The 25,732-nt window shown below is 31.9% G+C and overlaps 2 protein-coding genes across 2 annotated transcripts; both read left to right on the forward strand.

Moving 5' to 3' along the window:
* Positions 1 to 767: 767 nt before the first annotated feature.
* On the forward strand, positions 768 to 1,122 carry LOTGIDRAFT_163992 (hypothetical protein; the record flags this gene model as incomplete). Its single annotated transcript, XM_009060460.1, has 1 exon — positions 768 to 1,122. A coding segment is annotated over one exon (355 nt), but the record flags the coding sequence as incomplete, so codon positions are not given.
* A 520-nt stretch (positions 1,123 to 1,642) lies between these two features.
* LOTGIDRAFT_123129 (hypothetical protein) lies at positions 1,643 to 24,229 on the forward strand (the record flags this gene model as incomplete). The annotated part of the gene is made up of 10 exons (XM_009060461.1): positions 1,643 to 1,797; positions 6,070 to 6,236; positions 7,234 to 7,398; positions 14,310 to 14,523; positions 14,748 to 14,865; positions 18,354 to 18,539; positions 18,835 to 18,963; positions 19,660 to 19,764; positions 23,216 to 23,344; positions 24,095 to 24,229. Coding segments are annotated over 10 exons (1,503 nt in total), but the record flags the coding sequence as incomplete, so codon positions are not given.
* Between the last annotated feature and the right edge of the window lie 1,503 nt (positions 24,230 to 25,732).

A 25,732-nucleotide genomic window follows, 5' to 3' on the forward strand; every position in this document is an offset into this window, starting at 1 on the left:
AAGACAGTGTTTTATGAGGGTAATGATTGGATCACACCCTGGGGTCACATATTTAAATCTTACATATAATATCATAACTCTTTACCCTCAGGCCCTTACTTTCTCAAATCTTGCCCTGGGGCCCTGTAGAACATAAATTATCTGAAAACAAGCCAGTAATGTTATCTAGCCCGACTGGACTAGTTAGTTTAGATTAGAAATTTGTATTCAAGATAAGAACTTTACAGGTGGCCTGTTTTATAAAATAGTTTGGTGATATATATATATTTCTTCTTACAGTTCCTGAGCTGACAATATGGTATAGTTGACTGGAGTGAGATAAAGTAGGAGAGAAACTATACCCAGGAGTGAGGCTTGAACCAGGGACTCTCATCTGACTTCATCATTCCATAGAGGCAACTGAATCAAACACATGCAGCAGTCGAGATTTTCATTCAGAAGATTCTGCAGTCTTCTAACACATGTATAGTTTATGAAGTTAAGTTTTAAAGTGTTTTTGACCACAGTCTTGTAGAAAGTGTTGTAGTAAATCAGGAATCAAGCTTTGAAAGTATTACCATTACTGCCTCAGTGATATTGCGATACTCTTATGCCAGAAACACTGGTCAAGCTGTTCAGTCCCAAAGAAGATATTGTTTAATTGTGGAAAATTTAGTACAATGTGTTCTTAATCATGCTGATTCTCATAAAATCAGAATAAATTTAAAGAGATTTGAAAATTCATCAAGTTAAAGAACCATATCTGTGATATTCATTAAAAATCCAAAATGGCCAGTTTTTTTCGTCGAAGGCGTGGTCTGTTATTTAAAGCTGTGATTGCTGTTCCGTTGCTATGGATAGTTGTAGTTGTTGTGTTTAGTACGAGCGGCAAATTAAACTCAGATCAACCACATTGGCAACAAGTGGAAATCGAGAAACGTGAAGAAGCACCCCTTCATGCACCTCCTGAATCGCGGAGACATCACGAAAATATACACAATGAACCTCAACGTGACAACGAGAAAATTCACAAAAATGACGTTGAAAATAACGAGGATAAAAAAAAAGAAAAAGACCATAAGTTAAAATTCAGGTCACATGAGCAAAAGGAGGAGGAGCCAGCGTATGATCCCAATGCTCCTGGTGAGTTTTGAAATTTTGATTTTTTCTGTAATTTCTATCAAAACAATCTGCTGGGTGGGAGCTGACAGAAGTTGGTAACGTGTATAATATTATTATTGATAGGTTATTTGTTTAGTAACAATGTAAACTCTCTATAATAATCAACTTATTGAACAACACTCCATTTATACCAATAATACCATGATTGATTCTAATCTTATTTTTCTACGCCCACAACTCAGATTTCAGACTGATTTCATGCTCAATGTAGACTCTATGCCCTCTACATAGATTTCTAGCTAATTTTCAACTCTCGCCATGTAGATTTCAAAAATTTTTACGCCTACTGAGTAGATTATAAACTTTTGTTATACACCCACAATGTAGATTTCAAACTCATTTATCTACTTCTACATTGTTTATAAAATTTGGCTTACTGGCCTTGCCCTCCACACCCCATTTTTTATTATATAACATAGGGAAAGAATTGTCTGTATAGTGATTGCTATATTTTATTGATGTATATTTTTATATTTTTGTAGGAGAGCAAGGTAAGCCTGTTACTGTTAATAAAGAATCGTTGGATAAAGAAGAACGTAAGAAATTTGATGATGGTTGGCAGAAGAACGCATATAATCAGTATATCAGTGATATGATGTCATTACACCGAAGTTTACCAGACGTCAGGGATGAAGAGTAAGTATCCATTTTGTTCACCTTTCTGCTCTTTGACTTGTGGATTTTGATTGTTGATTTCCTGCTTGGGAGATAAATAATGCCCATGAGGTGACAGCAACTGAAACGGTTTTAACTCAGATGTATTTTTGTCGAAAATGTTTTATGACCAATCAGAGATTTACAACCTACTTTACTGTAAACTTGACTTGTTATGTTAGATTATCGCTAAACTAACGGGTATAGCCTAAATCTCATGGATCTCCTGGATTAAGCAAAAGAAACCTCAATGACATTACTGTAGTTTATGATGTGAATTTCCTCCAATCAATGCCAAGATGACAAAAGCTTCAACTTGTTCCTAATGCTAATTTTTAGATGGAATGGCGGACCAGTGTAACTACTGGCTACTGTATCTAATAGGATTAACAAAAGGGGAAGATATACATTTTGCTTCTCAGAACCTCAGTAGGATTAGAAGTATGTAAAACACCTAGGTACAAAGCAGAATAATATAAAACTTACATAATAAGATACAGAACAGCAGGTTGTAAAAATCATTGCTTGTCGTTAAACAGGTTTTAAAACATTAAAATGTAAAACTACTACGATTATCTTTAAATTGAGTTGTACTAATGGCCACAGAATTGGGTGATAAAATACATTTTCATCTTCAACTTATTACAACTGTAACCTTTAAAATATCCCTGGAGCACGCTAAACACAACACATTATGCCTAATTACGTGTAAACTTTCTCTCTGTTAAAAATTAATGGGATGAAATTTAATTTGGGGACTGTATCATCATTGTTAAAGTAATTGTCTCAGTCGATTTAGAAAAATCATGATAACGATGATGGAAGTCTGATCTGCACCGAATGAAATTAGAGTAATTTAATTAGGTCATCTGTAATTAAATAAGAAACAGTTAAAGATCTGTGGTTTCAAATATAATTACCATAGCAACTATTAGTTACAGTAGAGAGATAAATGTTATTTTCTCCAGATGGCCTTGTGCTATTTAAATATAAATTTTTAATATCTTGGTCATAAAATAGCATTCACTTTCATTGAAACTTTCATGGAATGAATAAAATAGATTTACATTTTGAATTCAGAAATTTCTAACGGTAATCATTTATTTAATGAAGTTTGAAACTGCAGAGATCTTGGTTTCAGCAGAAAGCCAGATAATCTTTCTGTCGAAGGCTATGATTGTCTGTATCTGACGTATAATCCAATCAAACCAATGCATTCTGGGATACAAGATTAGTGGCTATTGCAGTCAAGGTATAAGATTGTAATAACTTGACCATTGTAAAGATGCAAAGACCCTTAACTCAAGTTCATTAAACTAATTGAGGAATTTTGTTATTGATTAAATTGAAAGTAATGAAAGGTGAAGAAAATATAGCATACCCTTTCTATATAGTTGTATGAAGATCACATAGCATGAATCTCTGAGTAACATCATGATTTTTTAGGTTCTGTTTTAATATTTCTATTTCTATATATATAGAGACTCTTGACTCAAATCAAATTAACAAGTTCTCATACAACATTTAAAGATTCTATTATTGATTTAGCAGGAATTAATAAAGGTCATGAAGTGAAGTTATATTTTTGGAATTTTAATCCAATTGGATCTCGAATGTTTATTGATAAATTCGCTCCTCTTGATATATTATCACCGTAGAAACCATGTTAATATTGAAACAACCAGGATATATTTTATTAATGTCAATAATACAGGGTGTAGGTTATCTGTTGGTTATTTGGAAATATTGATGTTGTTAAGCAGATTACACAGTTTATAGACTTAACGGATGTATTAACGGTCAATGTTTCTGTAAATTTCTGAGATTTTATGAAGATATTACACCTGAAAACCCTGGTTTAGATTATGATGGTGAAATCATACATCTTGTCGTTTAGACGTGAATAAAGATAGTAAACAATTTTATTATAGAACAGGATATGCTGGGCTGTTATATTTTCTGTGATTCGTTAAAGATTGTATCTAGATATTCAGATGCTGAATTCATACACCATTTCTTCTTGGTTGTGAATATAGACATTCTTTAACCTCATTATACCCAGCCAAAAAATGACAAACATTAAATCCAGAATTGTTTTATTTATCCACTACATGCTGTTAAATCTTTTTATTCCAAACTGGTGCTGATTTCTGTAAAACTTAACTAAGATTAGAATCAAGATTTGTAGAAATAATATAACCTGATTAGTTCATAACATTGTCTCATCAAATTACTAGAAAAATCACATGAAGTAAAGTTTTTTTAGAAATTGGCCTAGGGCTCTTTATATGCTTATATTTCATACCTTGCTATATATTTGTTGTATATCTTATACACTTTTCTTTAGAGCTATCAATTCTCAAATGACGCCCCCCTGACCTGTATCACTGACAGGGGAAACCGGGTTGAAATATCCAAAGATAACATCTCAATCTATGCCGTGATTGAACCCTGGACTTTCAGATTAGTGAGCATGTGTCTAATTCTCTGAGCCCTGGGACTCCCATCAGCTAGATATGTCTAGCAAATAAAACTAAATCAACAACCCTTTTCAGATGAATCAGCAATCCCGCTCCAAGTATTCTCTTTAAAGCCGTAACGTTTTTATCTTTTCTAAAGTAAACTTTTTCTGCCAAGAGCTAGACATGACAGGCAAATGAAACTAGATCAACAACTCTGATGCCTGTGCCTGTGCCTGCGCTTTAGGCTAAAACCTAAATTCATTCTCTGGTAAATCCATTTTGTTTCATTATCAATGGTATTTCAAGTATGTTCTGTAAAGCCATTTAGTGTATATCAATTAAAAGACAAAGAATCCATTGTTGATATAGATACTACCCTAATACTTGACTTGTCATTCTGTCTGGTTGAAACTCTTTACAACATGATACCTCTTGAATAACTAATTAAATATTACCAATTAAGAAAAAATGTGAACTTGAAATCTGAATAGATATTACAAATTAGTAAAGATTGTCTCAATTTTCTGGGTATCTATCACACACTGTCATTTTTTGTCTGGGTTTACAGATGATCACAAAAGATTTGAAACAAAAAGATATGGAAATTAAAAGCTTAGAATTCTGATTGATCAAAAGAAACATAAAACTTTTTAAAATGAAAGAAATTAATAAAAGGAAGAGGAAGAAAAGATGGAATAAAACAGTGCTGAAGATAGAGAAATATTGAAAGGGATTAGTTTATGGTGGAATAATTTGGGTCATGAATATATGTAAATAGTCTTCATAATTACTAGAAATTCATAAAAATCGCATAATCCTATCAAATACCTCAAACTAGGAATTTTACTCACCCACATAAAATCTACAATCAATTTTGTTGTAAGTATGGTATTTCTCAATGTAGAATTCTAAACATACGACAAATTCTTAACGTTAGGATTTTTGACTGGAATGGTCCCAGATGATTAAATATATTTACAATTACTAGGTAAGATGTACAGACAGTTAAAAACAGAAAGTACATGTTGTTTATGTTACATACGTACTTTACAGAGATTACGTAACAAAAGAATTAAAAATTGTTAACTTGGTGAAAATACGATGTAAATAAACAATGTTTGTACACATACATGGTGACGTTCATCTTCATCAGACTACTAATCCTTCAGTAAATACTTCGCTTCCGTTTTCAACCAATATTTAAAACACATTGTATAATCAGGGATAAGTGGTTTGGAAATAACTGAAATCGGATTTTTTAGAATTCCAAGTGTATAAACACAATTTTTAAAATATTTCGGTTGTTTTTGTCATGAGAAATTTTAGGTTATGATAACAAATTATTGAAACGGATCTTATATTTTTAATATTTTTATTTCTATTGTTAAAATGATGAAATAGATATTGATGGTTCAAGGCGACATATAGATATGTTTTTATAAACTTCAAATTGTACCCTCAAGGCAGTTTCTTCATACATATATATATTTTATAGTTTACATTAATATATCCAAACACATTGATTCAAAACAGTGATTTGTTTAGTATAATAATTGAAAATTGAAACTTTTGTGTTATTTGAAGAAGAAATAAACTGAGGCTGTTACTTGTGCTACTGACAAAGCTCTTGAACTACCTAAAAATAAAAAAAGGATAGCTCAGATTTTGAACCAAAAGAAAGGAAATGTTTGTCATGTGATCAATTGCGTTTACACACCAATAATGCTTTTGAGACCATTATATAAATCTGTAGAGTTATAATTCTATATGAAATATAATTTTTTACTTCCAGATGTAAATCAGAAGAGTACCGCAGTGAACTCCCTGACACGAGCGTGGTAATTTGTTTTCACAATGAGGCGTGGACAGTATTATTACGAACCGTACACAGTGTTCTCGATAGATCCCCGAAACATTTAATAAAAGAAATTATATTAGTTGATGATTTCTCAGACATGGGTACGTATATTTGAAATTATCAAATGAAAATAGCTTTAAAATGTCACCAGAGGCTCATTTCATAAAAGCTTGAAGGGATTGTCTTAACTTTTTCTAAACTTTTTTTTTTAGAGAACAGTGATAGCATCATTCTAATTTTCAGTCAGATAAGATGGTTCGCGCAATTCTATTAAACTAACTATTTCATAACGTCATACTGGATACAGCCCTTAGATATTATATATCAATATACTATTTGGTAAAAATACATGACTGTATGATACAATATTAGTGTTGTGTCATGTCGTATCTCCGTGCACCAAGACATCAGTCTTTAATAAGTCATTTCTAACCAGTCTTTACTTTCCCTATAAAATCTTAATTTATATAGCAGATTATTTGATAAAGTCTATGAAGATTCTGTCATTTAGTCATAAATATCAGACTGGGTCTAAAGTCTTCACCCTGGGAACTTCTTGTTCAATGTCTTCATTTCATAACTTAATTAAATTGTTAGCTCTTTTACTTTAGCCATAGATTAAGCCGACTAGACGATATCTTGACATCGACTGTCGGAAGAGCGTTAAATTTAATATTTCTCACTTAACGATAAGTTATAAACGAGTTACAGTCTGACTGAATGTCAGACCTGTCATATTACTCATACAGCGCCCTCTATCGTGGACGCATCTAGTTGATTATTAAGTGAAACTGCCGAAACAAATTGAATTAAGATCTAAATTAAACTATGTAAAGACAGGCGAATCAATATGATATCACTGCGTTATTTCGTTATAAGTAGTCCGAGCGTATGAATCTATTGATGATGAGTTAATTAGTGATATTGAAAACGTGTTTTTCAGTTATTCAGTACAGATGTACTGTCTGAGATATTTTAAATTGAATTGTGAATAGGACTGAAAAACTTTTTGAATGACAGAACAAAGGTGGCTACCATGTATATCAAGTCTACCGTCAAAAGCCGTATAATTTCACTGATTTCTGTTCTTTATTCCAGATCATTTGAAATCGGCACTAGAAGACTATATGGAGAAATTAGGGAAGGTGAAAATAGTCCGAGCTAAGAAACGTGAGGGTTTAATCAGAGCTAGGTTGCTAGGTTTTGCTGCTGCCACAGCTGATACTGTTACATTCCTCGATTCACATTGTGAATGCACCAAAGGTAAGTATTGATTGTATTTTATCAGTTATTAGTCCTGTAAACCAGTGGTGGAGATTAGAGATTCAGGCAATTTCAGATTTTAACACTTGTTAGTCTAAAAGTTTCCTTTTTTCACTCGTTGGTCTAAAGGTTACCTTTTTACACTCGATAGTCTAAAGGTTACCTTTTTACACGCGTTGGTCTAAAGGTTACCTTTTTTCACTCGATAGTCTAAAGGTTACTTTTTTACACGCGTTGGTCTAAAGGTTACCTTTTTACACTCGATAGTCTAAAGGTTACTTTTTTACACGCGTTGGTCTAAAGGTTACCTTTTTACACTCGATAGTCTAAAGGTTACCTTTTTACACGCGTTGGTCTAAAGGTTACCTTTTTACACTCGATAGTCTAAAGGTTACCTTTTTACACTCGTTGGTCTAAAGGTTACCTTTTTACACTCGATAGTCTAAAGGTTACCTTTTTACACTCGATAGTCTAAAGGTTACCTTTTTACACTCGATAGTCTAAAGGTTACCTTTTTACACTCGATAGTCTAAAGGTTACCTTTTTACACTTGCTGATCTAAAGGTTACCTTTTTACACTCGTTGGTCTAAAGGTTACCTTTTTACACTCGTTGATCTAAAGGTTACCTTTTACACTCGTTGGTCTAAAGATTACCTTTTAACACTCGTTGGTCTAAAGGTTACCTTTTTACACTTGTTGTTCTAAAGGACAGCTGATTCTGATAAATGAACAATATCAGGACTTGAGGCATATGATCAAAGACCTTTTAAGTTCTTTCGTCTCATTGCTTTTCAGTTCAGTGAGAATTGCTAGCTCACTTGGCTTAATACCTTTCTGAAACAACTAATGTATCTTTGTTATGTCATTGGAGATTCCATATAGCTTATATTGCAGTATATTTGGTACTTACGTCTGTCAACAATTGTAAATTCGGAAAAACTAACAATTGTTATAAGATTTAAAAGTTTTCAGCATCCCCATTGGAGAGTAAACAGAACGACACTTGTTTTATAGAGACTCCATAGTTTACACTGACATATATCATCAAAGGCAATGTTTGAAAATTAGCCCTTAACTTTCTACAAAGTATAATTTAGACATTTTCAACCATATACAATTTAAAACGTCCTTCATCAAAGAAATCGTAAGTTTAAAAAAAGATTTAAAATTGAAACTTACACTTAAAGTATTATGAGTATAAAAAGTTGTAAAGGTTTGATAATAAAACGAGCTAGTGAATAGAGTTTGATGATAGAGTAAATGTATTTTGAAGTGATCTACAGACATTGAGAACGTTACGAGGGGTAATTTGTCAATCAAAATGAAAGGATATCTTGTCGTTTGAATCAAGCTTTATTCGAACCTAACAAGATTTCACTAAACCATAAAATAACAAAGCATGATTTCGTCTCCGCGTAATGAACTTTAAAGTAGGTTTTCAGTGTATTTTATATGTCGTTAGTTTTAAATTAGATCGGAAGAAGGTCGCAGACAAAATTAAAAGGATCGCGAACATAAAATACATCATGGTCAAAAGATAATTAGAAAATATCACGAAAAATAGTTGGCACGGTTTCATCCTAGACGCCTTCATTAAGGCCGTTAGGTCGTTAAAATAATTAAAATTGACTGATCTAATCTAATTATACAATTAAGTTTAAATTACTTGGCAAGTTCAAGTTGCCAGGAAACAGACATTAACCTTCAAGGGAGAAATAAAACTTCTCATTCGCTAGCTGATCAGTTTTTACAGTGAAAATTTCCTGTAGAATTTAGAAATTTTTCTTTTTTCTTAGGTTAAAATAATGAAAGCAAACTTATAATGAAATTTATTTTTTTTATAAAAAGATGGAAAGCTAAATTAAAAATTAAAATTAATTCCTTCAAGAAGTCACATGAAATATTGAAAGTTCACTGGCTGTTTTATTTTCTGCCAACAGTTTTATTAAATACACCAGAATTAAACTAAAAAAAACTCGATGTAAGTCAAAAAGATAAAAATATAAATCTGTCAAAATATAAAAATGTCATTTATTCAGAAAATTGTTTCAAAAATTATATATTAAGGTTTTAAAAGTATATATGTCAAATTTGTAAAAATATAAGAATATTTGACTAGGTGTTTTATTGGACTAATGTAGTTTCAATACAGATGCTCCTCAACCACAATTATACATTAAAGGGATATACATTTATATTAATACATGGCAACTGGATCAACATGTCATATACGACAATAAACATATAAGCAAGCAAAAATGATTTACAACAGGATTCATAGTCTCACAGTAGAAAAGAACTTACTTCTTTTTTTCATGCTTAAAAGAAATGAAGAAAAATTGCATACTTCCTATAAAAATATCTCAAACTAGGAATTTCTTGTTCTATTTATATAGATGTCTTTTCTATATATGGCAGTGCTCAAAAAAAGATGACTCGTCTTTTTAACTTTCAAACAAGGATAATTCTAGACACACATGGATTTGAAGGCTCAAAGTTCGATGTTGAGCTGTGAACACTATCACTGATTGGCTAAGCTAAAAAATTCTCTTTTCAGAGACTAAGGTATGATTGCTCAAAAAAGTGGCCCATCTGTCCCTTTAACATTATCTATCTTTTCAACATAGTTATGAAATTATCTGACTAACCAATGTAGTCATGTGAAATTATCTGACTAACCAACGTAGTCATGTGAAATTAGCCATGTGGGATTGTAAATAATGCAGATGTGCAACAGTCTAATCGATTGATCAGATTTTGTTGGCGCAGGAGAACCAGACTTTTAATTACAGTTCTGAAAAATGTTACAGAAATTGAGCTCTATCAGCTGGTAAAGTAAAAATATAGACGACTGTACAGATAGCTGAAATTGAGCTTTATCAGCTGGTAAAGTAAATATTTAGATGACTGTACAGATAGATGAAATTGTGCTCTATCAGCTGGTAAAGTAAATATTTAGACGACTGTACAGATAGATGAAATTGTGCTCTATCAGCTGGTAAAGTAAATATATAGACGACTGTACAGATAGCTGAAATTGAGCTTTATCAGCTGGTAAAGTAAATATTTAGATGACTGTACAGATAGATGAATTTGTGCTCTATCAGCTGGTAAAGTAAATATTTAGACGACTGTACAGATAAATGAAATTGTGCTCTATCAGCTGGTAAAGTAAATATTTAGATGACTATACAGATAGCTGAAATTGAGCTCTATCAGCTGGTAAAGTAAATATTTAGACGTTGACTATACAGATAGCTGAAATTGAGCTCTATCAGCTGGTAAAGCAAATATTTAGCTGACTATACAGATAGATGAAATTTAACTCTATCAGCAGGTAAAGTAAATATTTAGCTGACTATACAGATAGATGAAATTTAACTCTATCAGCTGGTAAAGTAAATATTTAGCTGACTATACAGATAGATGAAATTTAACTCTATCAGCAGGTAAAGTAAATATTTAGCTGACTATACAGATAGATGAAATTTAACTCTATCAGCTGGTAAAGTAAATATTTAGCTGACTATACAGATAGATGAAATTGAGCTCTATCAGCTGGTAAAGTAAATATTTAGTTGACTGTACAGATAGCTGAAATTTAACTCTATCAGCTGGTAAAGTAAATATTTAGTTGACTATACAGATAGCTGAAATTGAGCTCTATCAGCTGGTAAAGTAAATATTTAGCTGCCTATACAGATAGATGAAATTTAACTCTATCAGCTGGTAAAGTAAATATTTAGACGACTGTACAGATAGATGAAATTTAACTCTATCAGCTGGTAACGTAAATATTTAGCTGACTATACAGATAGATGAAATTGAGCTCTATCAGCTGGTAAAGTAAATATTTAGCTGACTATACAGATAGATGAAATTTAACTCTATCAGCTGGTAAAGTAAATATTTAGCTGACTATACAGATAGATGAAATTTAACTCTATCAGTTGGTAAAGTAAATATTTAGCTGACTATACAGATAGATGAAATTGAGCTCTATCAGCAGGTAAAGTAAATATTTAGCTGACTATACAGATAGATGAAATTTAACTCTATCAGCTGGTAAAGTAAATATTTAGCTGACTATACAGATAGATGAAATTTAGCTCTATCAGCTGGTAAAGTAAATATTTAGCTGACTATACAGATAGATGATGAAATTGAGCTCTATCAGCTGGTAAAGTAAATATTTAGCTGACTATACAGATAGATGAAATTGAGCTCTATCATCAGGTAAAGTAAATATTTAGCTGACTATACAGATAGATGAAATTTAACTCTATCAGCAGGTAAAGTAAATATTTAGCTGACTATACAGATAGATGAAATTTAACTCTATCAGCTGGTAAAGTAAATATTTAGCTGACTATACAGATAGATGAAATTTAACTCTATCAGTTGGTAAAGTAAATATTTAGCTGACTATACAGATAGATGAAATTGAGCTCTATCAGCAGGTAAAGTAAATATTTAGCTGACTATACAGATATATGAAATTTAACTCTATCAGCTGGTAAAGTAAATATTTAGCTGACTATACAGATAGATGAAATTTAACTCTATCAGCTGGTAAAGTAAATATTTAGCTGACTATACAGATAGATGAAATTTAACTCTATCAGCAGGTAAAGTAAATATTTAGCTGACTATACAGATAGATGAAATTGAGCTCTATCAGCAGGTAAAAGAAAATGTTTATAAGATTATTTTTAATAAGTAGATTGTCAGTAATCTCCTCAAAAACTATATTTAGTTATCAATCAATTTCCTGATTTTTATGAGATAAAAACTATCAAACATTAGATAAAGTCATTAAATCTTGAAACAGAAGTGACCTGTGAGTTAATTCTAATAAGCTTGATATCATTAATAACTTTATTTTGGCAACCCAATGAGACAAAAGTCTAATTTTCAATTATTATATACAAGATTACGGAGGGAATAAAAATACAGAAAATAACATATAACATATAAACATTTACAATGTAACATGAATAAGGATAGAAATATGAAAATGTAAACACTGTGTATTCCAACTAAACTACAAATTATACATTAAGTAACATAAAGAAATAAAAAAAACAGAAAATAACATAAAACATTTACAATGTAACATGGATGAGTTAAGAAATATAAAAATGTAAACACTGTGTTTCTTAGATTATATGATGTTTTGATTGTAGAACAAGTGGTGTTCATGGGTTTGAATCTCTACTGACTGTGATTGTACAAGTCTGGTAATCTTATAGAAACTGTCAGTTAAATCAACCAAGCTCTATTTATACCAAACATATAATTAATTAAACAAGAACTAGATAAGATACTTGAGAATATAACTTGTTCTCCATGGCTACCTCCTCATTATGTTATGCATTCTTGTATGTACCCACGTTCTTCATTTCATCTGATGACAATACGTGTAGATTGTGTGGAAGCGTTAAGTATGTTGTTATTAAAGAAGTGTTATACCATAATATACCGTAATATACCGTAATATACCGTAATATACTGTAATATACCGTAATATACCATAATATACCGTAATATACCGTAATATACCGTAATATACCGTAATATACTGTAATATACTGTAATATGCTTTCTCCTTAAGTAATCCAAACCTTAAAGTCATCTCTTAGTATAGTCATTCGAATGGGACAATAAACCGAGGCCCCATGTGCTACAGGCTGTGCACATTAAAGATCCCTTGACAGTTGGAAATCGAAAAAGAGCAGGCTAATGCCGCTGTCCTGGCAAAAATTTCCCTCATTGCACCCTGCATGGTGTTGCCCGTCTTCATCAGCTCACATGGTGTATAAAAGTAGATAAAGTAGACATAAAACTTCATTCATTTCATTTAGTCATTATGAAGATCTTTGAGAACCTAAATAGTTATCCATGTAACATAAGACACTTTCTCTTTCCCTTTAACATGATAGCTTCTCTTGAACTGAAAATGTCAATGCCAAATATGGAATAAAAAGATCTGTGATAATTGGAATATGTCTTGCAGACATTCCGGTGCCAATATAATGAAGACAATATTGGTTTTAAGACCATCTCGGCATGAAGATATAGAGAAAAGGAAATGTAACTGATTGTTAAAGTTAAAAGAGGTTCACTGTGACAGTTTTATTGCTGTTTCTTTGATTTATATTGACGTACAAAAAAATGAAAAAGAAATATGATTAAAACTGAAAAAATGACTACATTTCAAATCAATGGCAGCCTATATATCTCAAATTTAAAAAAAACAAACAATTCTGTTGTGGGGTAGATATTTTGTCAATGTGTATGTGTATTTTGATTTTAACTATCTGTTAGAATATTCTATCTTGACGTACTGGTAGTGATTAGAGACGGAGCCAGCTTTACGTCTGAGATGGGGCGAGATATCTGATATTGCCTGAATCTTTAACCTAGTTATGAGATTTTTGCCCGATAAAACTTGCTTTTGGGGCTGCGAGGGGAGGCGACTACTCCCTCTGTCACCCCTTTGGATCCACCACTCATATTGATTTATAGATCTCTTGACAGTTTGTAACTTAAGTATTTTAGAAAAATTAAATACATAATTGATCATAAGTGTCCATAATAAATATTTGTACAAGCCAAACTATTAACTAAAAATCTTGTCCAAATTTGACAAAATCGAGAGCAGTAATCGAGAAGTACAATCAGGTGTTTCAAAAAGAGTAAGCATGCTAGGGTACACATAAATATTTCACAATGTCGTTTGTATTTATCATATCTGAAATATTTTGTGACAGGAACCAATATATTCTGTTAAAAAATAAGCTGTTTCCATCAATTGGCATCAAAGAGTCCAAAATATCAGGGAACAAGATTCCGCAGTAAGCAGACGCTTAATTCAAATCAAATATATTGATGATTGGAATATTTTCAGGCTGGCTGGAACCATTATTAGACAGAATTGCCGCCAACAGATCCAATGTGGTCTGCCCAGTTATAGACGTTATCGAAGACGACTCTTTTAAGTACCAGTATGGCAGCGCCAAGGCAACCAGTATAGGTGGTTTTGATTGGAACATGCAGTTTTCGTGGCATGCAATTCCTGAGTATGAACGAAAAAGACGAAGCAAGGATATTGCTCCTTTAAGGTAAGAAATATGATATTTGTTCCTGAAAGTATTTTGTGGAATGCTGTTTATCGTGTATTTCATGGGAATTGGAATACTTAGATTGGCTAGGATAGTTTCTGGATGACTTGGAATCTTTGATAAAGGTTTAATAACCAACTCAACAAAAGAGGTTTTGTGTCCTATAATTAAAGCTTAAGATATTTATTTTTGCCCATGACTTGAAGTCAATCTTGTTTTTACAGGTCACCTACTATGGCTGGAGGATTATTCACTATTCATCGAGAATATTTTGAACATTTGGGAACATACGATCCTGGCATGGATATTTGGGGTGGGGAAAATTTAGAATTGTCTTTTAGGGTGAGTACATCAAACCATTTTCTAGATTTTCTGTCTGCTTACATCTATTTTAATCATGTAGTATCAATAAAAGACTTCCGAAGCCGCGACTTTCTCTAGCCAAAAACAGTTAAAGTTTTAAGGGATCCAGTCTTTGGAATAGCCTACTTTCAAATCTACAAGTTTTAAACAATCCAAAATTATTTCTTCAAAATATTTCAGTTTACATTTCAAATACAAATTGCCATTATTTTTATAAAATTTGTATAACAATTTTCCGATTGAGAGTTATTACAAGTTTCTTCTGTTAATAATTTTATATTGTTTGTATAATTGTTGCTGATTAATTTTGTTTGTATGTATATAAGTTGGGCGCTCACTCATAAAGTTTATTATTATTATTATTATTTTGATAACTACATACATGTGTACAGGTCAGGAAAAAAAATCGGGAGATTTGCCTTGAAAAATCTGGAGATGGGTGAAAAGTCGGGAGATTTTTCCAAAGCGCGTAAATTCATGATTTGAAACTCCAAATTGATTGTTTTTTTCTTTTTTTTTTTTTCAAATAAGCTTTAAGCCTTGTAAATTAATTAAATTGATCATAGGCCTACATGACACAGTTAAAATTAACAATCTATAATTATGGATAATTCTAGAAATAGTGCCTGATATTTCAAATTTAGGGGAGTTAAACTATCAATATTTCAAAATGAGAATTGGTGAATATTGCCACTTTAATATAAAAGACAATAAAAATTCTGATATAAACTATGATTGATATAACTACCTCCCGAGAGACTGTATCATATTTTAAACTGCAGTTTTATCTCGATATTCTCTAATACCCTATCATTATTGTTTTATTCCATACTTTTTCACGCTATTTTAGACTTCAAGTCAGAAGAGTATATAAAACTTAATGGCTGAATTGTGCTATCAATATAAATTTTTTAGAAATAATGGTTTCAAAGGGGTTTTATTTTCCTTTATAAAAATATAGGTTGTTTAAAAAATAAAAGTCATGTGATTTTCGATGGAAGCATTTTGAATTTAAAAAATGAAATATACAATGCTGTACTATTATTTAGAGGGCTGTTGAACCCTTAACTGTCTAAAACAACATGGTTTGTCTAACTTCTGTGTCAGTAATGCTATATCTAAAAGGTTTGATTTAAAACAGGAGTGTTTTTGATCAATGTATCTTGAGAACAATCTGGAAAAAAGAGGGGGCACTACTGGGGATGCTCTCCTACATCAGTGCCTCCTAAGTATTTTGACCTGAATCGAAATTTTCTGTTGTATTTTTATAATCCTTAACTTAATAACTTGAACCAAAAGCAATAAGCAGCAGTGAGTTAGACACTTGCTTGCTAACCTGAAGGTCAAAGGTTCAATCCCAACATAGGTCGAGACAATACCTTCGGATTTTTCAACCTGGTTTCCCCCGTCAGTGATGCAGGTAAGAGGGGCTGACATGGAAAAAGCGTCTAGTCGTTCAGATGGGACAATAAACCGAGGCCTCATTGCACCCTGCATAGCGTTGCCCGTCTTCATTAGCCCACATGGTGCAGAAAAGTAGGACGTAAAACTCCATTCAATTCATTGAGGTTGTGAGGGCCACTTAAGATGCATTCACTTAAGTTTCATGACATGGTGAACTAGATTGACAAATAGAGCAAATCATTGCCATTGAAACATTTTCTTATTATTCTGCCTCTGACTGATATTTTAAAGTTTTAACGGCCTCTTTAAATAGTTTGATTTTTCTCTATTATAAACACTGTGATTTATACCAGTCAGACTTGAGTGTTTCGTGCAGGAAATGATTAAAATATAAAAAATTTTAAAAAGTTGAAACAATGTCTGATTAAATATAGACTGAATATTTTATAAGTTCAAAAATGAAAATTGTAAATTGTACTTATAAACAGTAGTAAAAAGAATGATGACATCTCTAGATAAAGTCATAGAAAAAACTTTAACTAAAATTGAAAGCCCTTGTTTTTGTGAAACATCATGATGTTTATTTTGTGATGAACATGTCTACTCCAAACCAGGTCAGATCCAGCAGGAATTTTCAAACTTTCTAATACCATTGGAATTTTGTCAATCGGCACTAAAGAACCTAAACTTGACTTGATGTGTAGATAAGGTAATGAGAGCATAGTGTATCAACAACTGATAGGTCCAATGCATATAGCCTATTTAAGGTCCCCATGACTTCCATCATGTAATAACATTAACATGATATGAATAAGTAACACGTGTTTGTTTATTTCTGATACTGTCACTTTCAAATTTTGCAATATAGACAAGGTCTTGAGAGCAGACTATGTCAGTAAATGCCAGAGCCAGTGCCTTTGAGTGTCAGTGATTATGGAATCCCTATGTCCTGACATATATACTATGTATAATAACAAAATATATAGATATATCTTGTAAATCATAAATAAGTGATGAAGAATTATCTACCATGAAATCTCAGCACAGTTCAGACTTCTGCTATATATTAATTATTTATTCCTTTCATTTTATTTCTATTGTTTTCATTGTTTGACTGGAGTTTATGGTTGGATTCATACATATTTATTTGACTTTTATAACTCTTCTAGATTTACTCACTTATGAATGATATATCCTACTCAAATGAAAAGTATATTAACTGCTACCAATGTATTGCCAATTTGTAATTTTGAATTCTGGTTTTGTTTTGTTTTGTGTTTTGGTTTGTTAGTATTTGTACATAAATAGGCCTATCATTGTTCAACAAGATCTCTATTATATTTTCTATTCAAGTATGGAATTTGATAATTTGTTAGAGCAATGATTCTTTACATGACGTCATTTGCCTGGCTGCGTTGAACAAATCAAGCCTGGAGGGTTCCAAACTTTATAGACATGTAAAAGTCTGACGACCTTGTATAAGTCATCATCCCTCATTATTACGTCAACCCAGCTGTTAATGGGTACGAATAATCTGGGAGAGATCAATGTCAGTAGGTTTGGCCAAGGTCTAGCTGGTAGAAAGGATTCTCATGTACCTCAGTTGTTATCATTGTAAAATATAGTTGTTTCTTTCTGTTTTAATGTTATTAACTACCATTACCTAACTAAATTCTATATTCTATTAAAGATGGGTTTCCTTACTTTTAGTGTCAAATGAAGCAAACTATTTTATAAATTGGTGTTTCTTTTGAATTATCATGTCATTATGTTATTGCATATAAATAAGAGTTTTAACCAATCACAAATGTTCATGTATGTACAGTCTGGATAAACAAAAAAAACCCCACTTTTTGACGTTTCTTGATTGGTCACTCATTGGAATTCTGCTGGTAATTCTTTTCTAATTTAGCTAAAAGTAAATTCATTATTTTTTTTTTTTCAGTATTTTTCCAAGTCATTAGAACACCTCTACTTTCTATTCATATGGTATTAGCATTTTCATTTTCATAAATGAAATAAGGGAACCCATCTTTAAAGTATGTCTATGTTTGTAATTATAGGTATGGATGTGTGGAGGAACACTAGAAATCATACCATGTTCACACGTTGGTCATATCTTCCGTAAACGTAGTCCGTATAAATGGAGGACTGGTGTTAATGTGGTAAAGAAGAATTCTGTGAGACTAGCTGAAGTTTGGATGGATGAATATAAAGATTATTATTATGAAAGATTTAATCATGATTTGGTGAGTACATCTTTAATATTTCTGAGGATCGTGTAATCTGTTTTTTTTTTCATGTGCCACACTTCATGGATCTTACTAAGACTATCGTGCCATCATTCATCTTTATGATGTAGTTCTTAGAAACCACCCAGGAAATTTTGAAGATTATCTCTGCAGTAGGGGAAATTTTGTAAAGAAATGACCTGCTCTCTTTTGATTTTCAACTGTCGAGGGATCTTTAAGGCACACAGCACCTTGTTATATATAATTATTTTAAGTGCCAAGTAGTGAACATAAACGTTTATAAAATTTTCAGGGTGAGTTTGGAGATGTATCTGCTAGAAAAGAATTACGTAAAAATTTGAAATGTAAAAGTTTTGATTGGTTTGTAAAAAATGTCTACCCTGATTTATTTGTTCCTGGTGAATCTATCTGTTCAGGGGAGGTAAGTGCTATTAATTTTGATTATTTAATAGTTGTCGTACAATAAGAAACTTTGTTTACTCGGTGATTATGTGGACCTCTTACTCTAATGTTTGCTGCCTGGTTGTATGCAAGAAAGTATTGAAATGTGTGCTGGTTTTCATCTGGCCGCTGAGCAAATTAAGCATAACTTTGAACACAGAAAGCTTCAGATCATCTTCTGTGACAATGTCATTTTTGTTACACAGGGGACAGGGACACGTCATAAGAGGCTTGCGAATATGGCATCTCCACAGAGTTGAGTAAAGTCGTCCCACTATTCGTGCTCCCCAATTCTGAATTATTCATTAAGGGAATGTGAAGAGTGATCACAGACTCTTAATTTAAATTTCTAAATCTTAAACAAATGAAGCTATGATTTGTAGAAAGTCTTTCCTGTAATAGTGCCCAGTCATTTTCTGAGCCTTTGTGTTCTACAAATGCTCAATGAAGATATGTCAAAGTCACTAATGAATTGGTGCTACTTTCCTGACAAAATATCCCTCATCGCACACTGCTGACATATATCTTAATAAAAAAAGGTGCAAGACAATAATTATATTTCACCCCATTGAACACTGTATATATTTCTCAATTGGGGAAGTATTTTGGATGTTTTTGTAACATTTTAAGCCTTTCAGAGTAATGTAACTAATGTATTAAACTTATGAAATTTCAGATCCGAAACAAAGCTAAACCAATGTGTATAGATAGTCCCTCAGATCACCATAGTTACCATAAACCAGTTAATATGTGGCCATGCCACGCTCAGGGTGGAAATCAGGTATGTTGTAGTTTAAATATTAACCAATCAAATCACTGGTAGCTGTCACTAGAATGGCACTGCTTTGATTTGATTGGATGATAGGATTTTAAAATTTTTTCTGTACTTTTTGATCATCCAAATCTATACACTACCGGTAATCTATTTTTTTTTCTCTATTACTGACGATTGATATCTAAACCAATCAAAACGCTAGAAAACAAAACTAGTTCCGCTGCCTAATAATACTATTGGATAGTGCTTATTCTGGTTTAATTTTAATAATTTTTAATGTATACAACTATAGTCTATTTACTAAACACAATTTTTGCTTTTAAAGGAATAATGATGAAGGTTGTTTTTAAAGTTTTATTTACATTGAGTTAGGGGATATTAGCACAGTCTAAAAAATATTCAGTTAGTCTGAAGATTTGTCAGAATGTTTTTGTAACGCCACAAGTTTGTAGTCCCCTGCCTAAAAGATGTCGTCAGATCCCAATCCCCAGTCTGGGAGCTGGGAGTAGGGAGTTCACAAGACCATTTTCAAAATAAATTCTAATTTTTTATGATTTTTTATCAGAATATTCACACACTACAGGTAAAAATAAAACACAAGTTTTGTGAAATGAAATATTTTTGAGGGATTTTTTAAGAATTTTAACATTTTAACTTTTTACAAATTTATTAACCCATAGATGGCTGCTGTTTTAAAGCATGAATATTTATCTTAAAGTGATATCGTCGTTTAATTATTTATTATACCAACTGATGGTGGAAGTTAGTTTCAGTTTGTGGAGCTAAGAGTTTGATATCTGATTGATCAAATCTATGAATAATTTTATGACAGTGGCTATTTGCACCATGACGGTTTAACAAATGACCATTCCTACCTAACCCCTTAAAATAATCACTTAATAGTAAAGCATTCATGACATAATGGCCCCATGCTCGAGAAAAAAACTAGAGCAGAGATGGGGAATCAAACCACCCTACAAATAATCACTTATTGGTATAGCATTCATGACATAATGACCTCACGCTGGAGCAGAGATAGCGAATCAATCCATTGCCCATACACAACACAAACGAAGCTCCCTCATTGGCTGTTAACAGCAGTACAGAAAAAGTGAAAAAACAAAGACAATAGGCACTGTGACATTGCAAATAGACAGTCGATATTTTATTTTGAGCTCTATCAGCTGGTATATCAAATAATTAGAGGATTATATCACTTTAAACTAAAGCTTTATCATATCTTCCCGTTTTTGCAATTTCGCAATTTTATTCCTTAGTGAGATTTTCAGGGTTTTTTGCAATTTTGAAATCCAATTTGCCCTTTTTAACTCCAATTTTGGAGTATTTTTACAATAAGTAGTTGTTTCGGAATTTGGTATTGTTGAAGCTTATTCCCAATTTTGATCATTCAGTAGATGTTGGTTCGGTTTTTAAGAATGATTATTAACCATAGATCTTGTCAAAATAGAGAATGATCTCTAGCTCCATTACAGTCAACTCTAATTAAAAAGGTGAAACAAAAAAAAAAAAACAATTTAAAACAATAAAACCAAAGAAATATACAGCCAGCCTATTAAGCAGATAGATTTTTTTGTTGAAATATAACTTTGAGCTAATATTGATTAACAAGAGGGATTCTTGTGTTGGTTGAAAGTTTGATTGTGGGGAAAAAATCACCAAAAGAGGCATGTTGCTCTGTAATAAATGATGGTCTGGTGAAACTCTGTTTTAAATCTTTTAACATGGGGACGAAAAGTTTTTGTGGACAATTTAGAAAATATGGAAACAGATTTAAAAAAGAATTTGAAAGAAAATATCAGGGTTAATTCTGTGACTATCTTGTGACAGATATAAAGAATGAAGTATTGCAACATCCAGATGATAATCTGTTTATTTATAAAGAAATTTGACGGCACTATGTTTTTGTTCCGAGAATATTTCTATTGTCTCAACTGTTTATTTTTCAGATTTATGATAATAAGGTAGAATTGTCTTCAAGATGATAAAAAATAATTCATCCTATTCCAAATACAAAGCATTTTTTCCTTGATCAAAATTTTCAGCCAATTTTCCCATTACATGGAGATTTATAAATGGTTTTGTAGTTATGCAAAATTTTAATATTAATATTAATATTTAATATTATTATTTTAAGTTTTGATTTTGAAGCACAGGTTCAGGTGTTATTGGATGGAATAATTATTGTGATTTATTTATTGGATAAGAAACGAGAAAAAAAAAAGTATAAATTTGTAAAATTACTAACAATTTTGTCACTATTAACATTTGAGAACATTTAGAAATAAGGAATTGAAATGAATTTTTGCAAATTTTAAATGATACTTGAAAATGAAAACATGACACAATTTCTAATACTGTGTCATTGGTTATTAATGGGGGGCTGGGAATTAATTGTGCCGATACATCACGATTATTTTAATCCAACGCAAGACATTGATAAGAAGGAAAGAATCGCGGTCCATCGATTAGTCCGTGAATTGTTGCAGCCGTATTAGTAACCATACGTAACTGGTAATCTCTATAGTGTGAGGGCACCTTAAGATATTAAAGAATATTAATTCTCACTGAGGAAAATGGAATGTGTATTATGTTGTGACTTGCTTAATTTAAGACATGAGCTTTTTAAGCATGTCAGCTATAGAACAGAGCTTGTGTGATTGTGTGACTTTGTTTTTGAAAAGTTCCCACAAATGATCTGAAATTATATCAACAAAGTTTATAGATTCCTGTATTTAAAACAATGTTATTGAGAAATAGAGTTGAACTACTATAGGTATTAGTCTGAGTTGTATAGTATGAAGAAACTAATTAGTATAAGAATGCTGTAACAAATAAAATATAATTTTTACAGATCATATTTCTACAAATCCTGAACATGTATTCTAGAAACGATCTTAGTGCTAGGATGTTCTAAGTTTTCGAGAATACGCGGCAAGGGTTTTTGTCTTAAGACAAACAAGACAAGTCTATATAGTTTTGAGGTAGAACAGATAGGTCACACATTGGCTCTCAAAATGACAACTAATACTACCTCCAAATAAGTGGACTGTTGGAAAATATTCCAAGATGTGCAAAATAAAATCTCTTTATTGAAAAAAATAACATTCTATAGTAAGACATGAAAATCATGCACATTTTGGGCTTTTTGGAATATGAACTATTTTGTGCTGTGGTTAAATATTATAATATATCTCTATATTTGATGTTTCTGGCACCATTTCATTAGTAAACAATATTTTTTTAATATATGGTATTAATTATTTAATTTTTTTTTTGTACATTACTTTTACTACCTTGAAATATGTTTATGTTTTAAATTGTTTGGAATTGTTCCAAACAAAATATATCTATATTCAACTAAATCATGTTTTATATTTATCAATAATTATATTAATTAATAACCTGATAATTAATAATAATTCAATTTATCTTTCAGTATTGGATGATGAGTAAGAACAATGAGATTCGACGAGATGATGGCTGTCTGGATTATTCTGGCGGGGAAAACGTGATTATCTACCCTTGTCATGGGCAGAGGGGAAATCAAGAATGGCAGTATCGAGAGGTATGTTAATTAGATTAAACTTTTTCTCATCTCTTGATTGGATGAAATATATGCATTTGCTTATGTTAGATGATGGTCTTGGATTCCAATTGATGTCAGCAAGGGAAAATCTGGTGGCTTTATTTTTCTCTAGCAGCCCACTTATATAGCCAGTATTGGTTAAAATAACCTGAAAACAACAATGTTTAAATGTTTATGTAGGACTTTACTGCAGCAGCAGACCCAGGTTTACGTCTGAGGGGGGGCGAAATATCTGAGATTGTCCTAATTTCTAACCTAGTTATGAGATTTTTGCCTGAAAAACTTGCTTTCAGGGTCGCGAGGGGTGGCGGCTACCCCTTGTCCCCCCTCCTTTGGCTCTGCCACTTCTTAACTGTTAATTTTTATCATCATTGTAAAATGAAGATTTTGAGTGGTGCCAAGGATCTATAAATTCTGAAACCACTTAGAAATTATATAATCACCCCTCTTAAAACAAATTCAGTTTTTAAATGGCATTTAGCAATTGTGAGTATGAAATATAGACACAGCTTTATGTAACAACAATCACTGGTTTGATCAAGTCTATACATAGTAGTAATGTTAAATAACATATTTTAGAGATAATTTCAGGTATAATTACAGCTTTTTTTCAAAATGAAAATTTAGAAAACTGCCTCTTTAAATATTTGAAATTAAACTAAACCCAGTAGAAGTGGGCCGATACGATCATGGGCAATTATTGTAACTATGATGATGTTTCTATTGTAGGATAACACAGTATTCCATGTAAATACACAGAAATGTGCTGAAGTTTCCGTGGACGGGAAAAAATTAATGGTACGTCCGTGTACAGGTGTGGACAGACAAATCTGGAAATGGAAGCGAAAAGCCCAGAAAAGTTAAAATTTCATTCCATTAGGTACAGTGTGAGTGTGTGTAAAATGTGGATGTGGGTGTATAAATGGATATTTATGGAGGTGACTTGTGGATCGTTTAAATTCCAAGTCGTATTTTAAGATGTTACCATGGCATTATCTATAGATTGTTTCTAGTGCCTATGTATCACAACTCGTCAAGTGGCTGTGATCAATTCTTCAGTTTGCCTTTTAATTAATTTCTTCAGACTCGTTCCACTACGCAATTTATTATTTTATGCTGATAGAAGTTGGTTTCTTTTTCTTTGAGAGAAGTCTACATCTATAAATATGGATGGTCTATAAATATGGATGGTCTATAAAGATGGATGGTCTATAAATATGGATGGTCTATAAATATGGACAGTCTATAAAGATGGATGGTCTATAAAGATGGATGGTCTATAAAGATGGATGGTCTATAAATATGGATGGTCTATAAATATGGACGGTCTATAAAGATGGATGGTCTATAAAGATGGATGGTCTATAATGATGGATGGTCTATAAAGATGGATGGTCTATAAAGATGGATGAATACATTTGCACAATTTCACTTTGGGACTTACGAAGATATTGTGATTGTCTCTGAAACATATTGCCCGGGATTTACATATTGAATTGTGACTTCCTTATATGGTGTTATGTCGAACAATGATGCATTCTGGGTAATTGTGCAAATTAGAATTTGTTTGTGACATTAAAATCGTGGAAAGAATTGGATTTTATTACACAAAGTATTTGAAATTTCAGCGAGCTTGTTGTTATTTTGGTTCATAATTCAAAGAATTGTGGGATTCATTCGGACATTAGGTTATGAGTGTGTTTAGTTTGTCGTGTAATTTATCAGCGGAATTCCTAGAGGATTATGGGATGCATTCCAAACATTTCATTTATAGTTATGTCAATCATGCAAGCTGGAAGAATGTGAAAAGTCAGCAAAAATGTCACCAACTTTTGTCAATGAACTCTTCTGAATGTACATTACATCGCACATCAATTATTGAAAATATGCATGTGTTGAGCAGATCATTTATGAGTCTAGGGGTGTCAAATTAATGACTGGCACACTTTTTCTAATTTCATTTACCACAAAATTTATTAAATCAGGGAAAAATTAATCATTTGTGGACGTTTTTCCATCAGACTTGAAAATCTAAAACTTGCGCAAATTTGTAATTGTTTTCGTCAATCCTTTGGTGTCCATAAACTTACATCTCAAATGATTCTGAATATTTCAAAACTTCAGTAAGTTTCGCAGATTATGTGCAAACTTACATCTTTATATCTTTATTATTATGAGATGAACAGATATAGTGTTCAGCAGCTGGTCATGAGAAAGCTGGTCATGAAGAAGCAATTTTAGGGAGAAGAGGCCTAACTGTCCTGGCATCAGCCCCACCCACTGTTAAATTGTAATAAACACAATATATGTCTGACATGTTTAGTTTCAATTACTATGTATTACTACAATTTGTATTTATTCTATCTA

This window comes from Lottia gigantea (assembly GCF_000327385.1).
Source record: "Lottia gigantea unplaced genomic scaffold LOTGIsca_42, whole genome shotgun sequence".
NCBI classification, from domain to species: domain Eukaryota; kingdom Metazoa; phylum Mollusca; class Gastropoda; family Lottiidae; genus Lottia; species Lottia gigantea.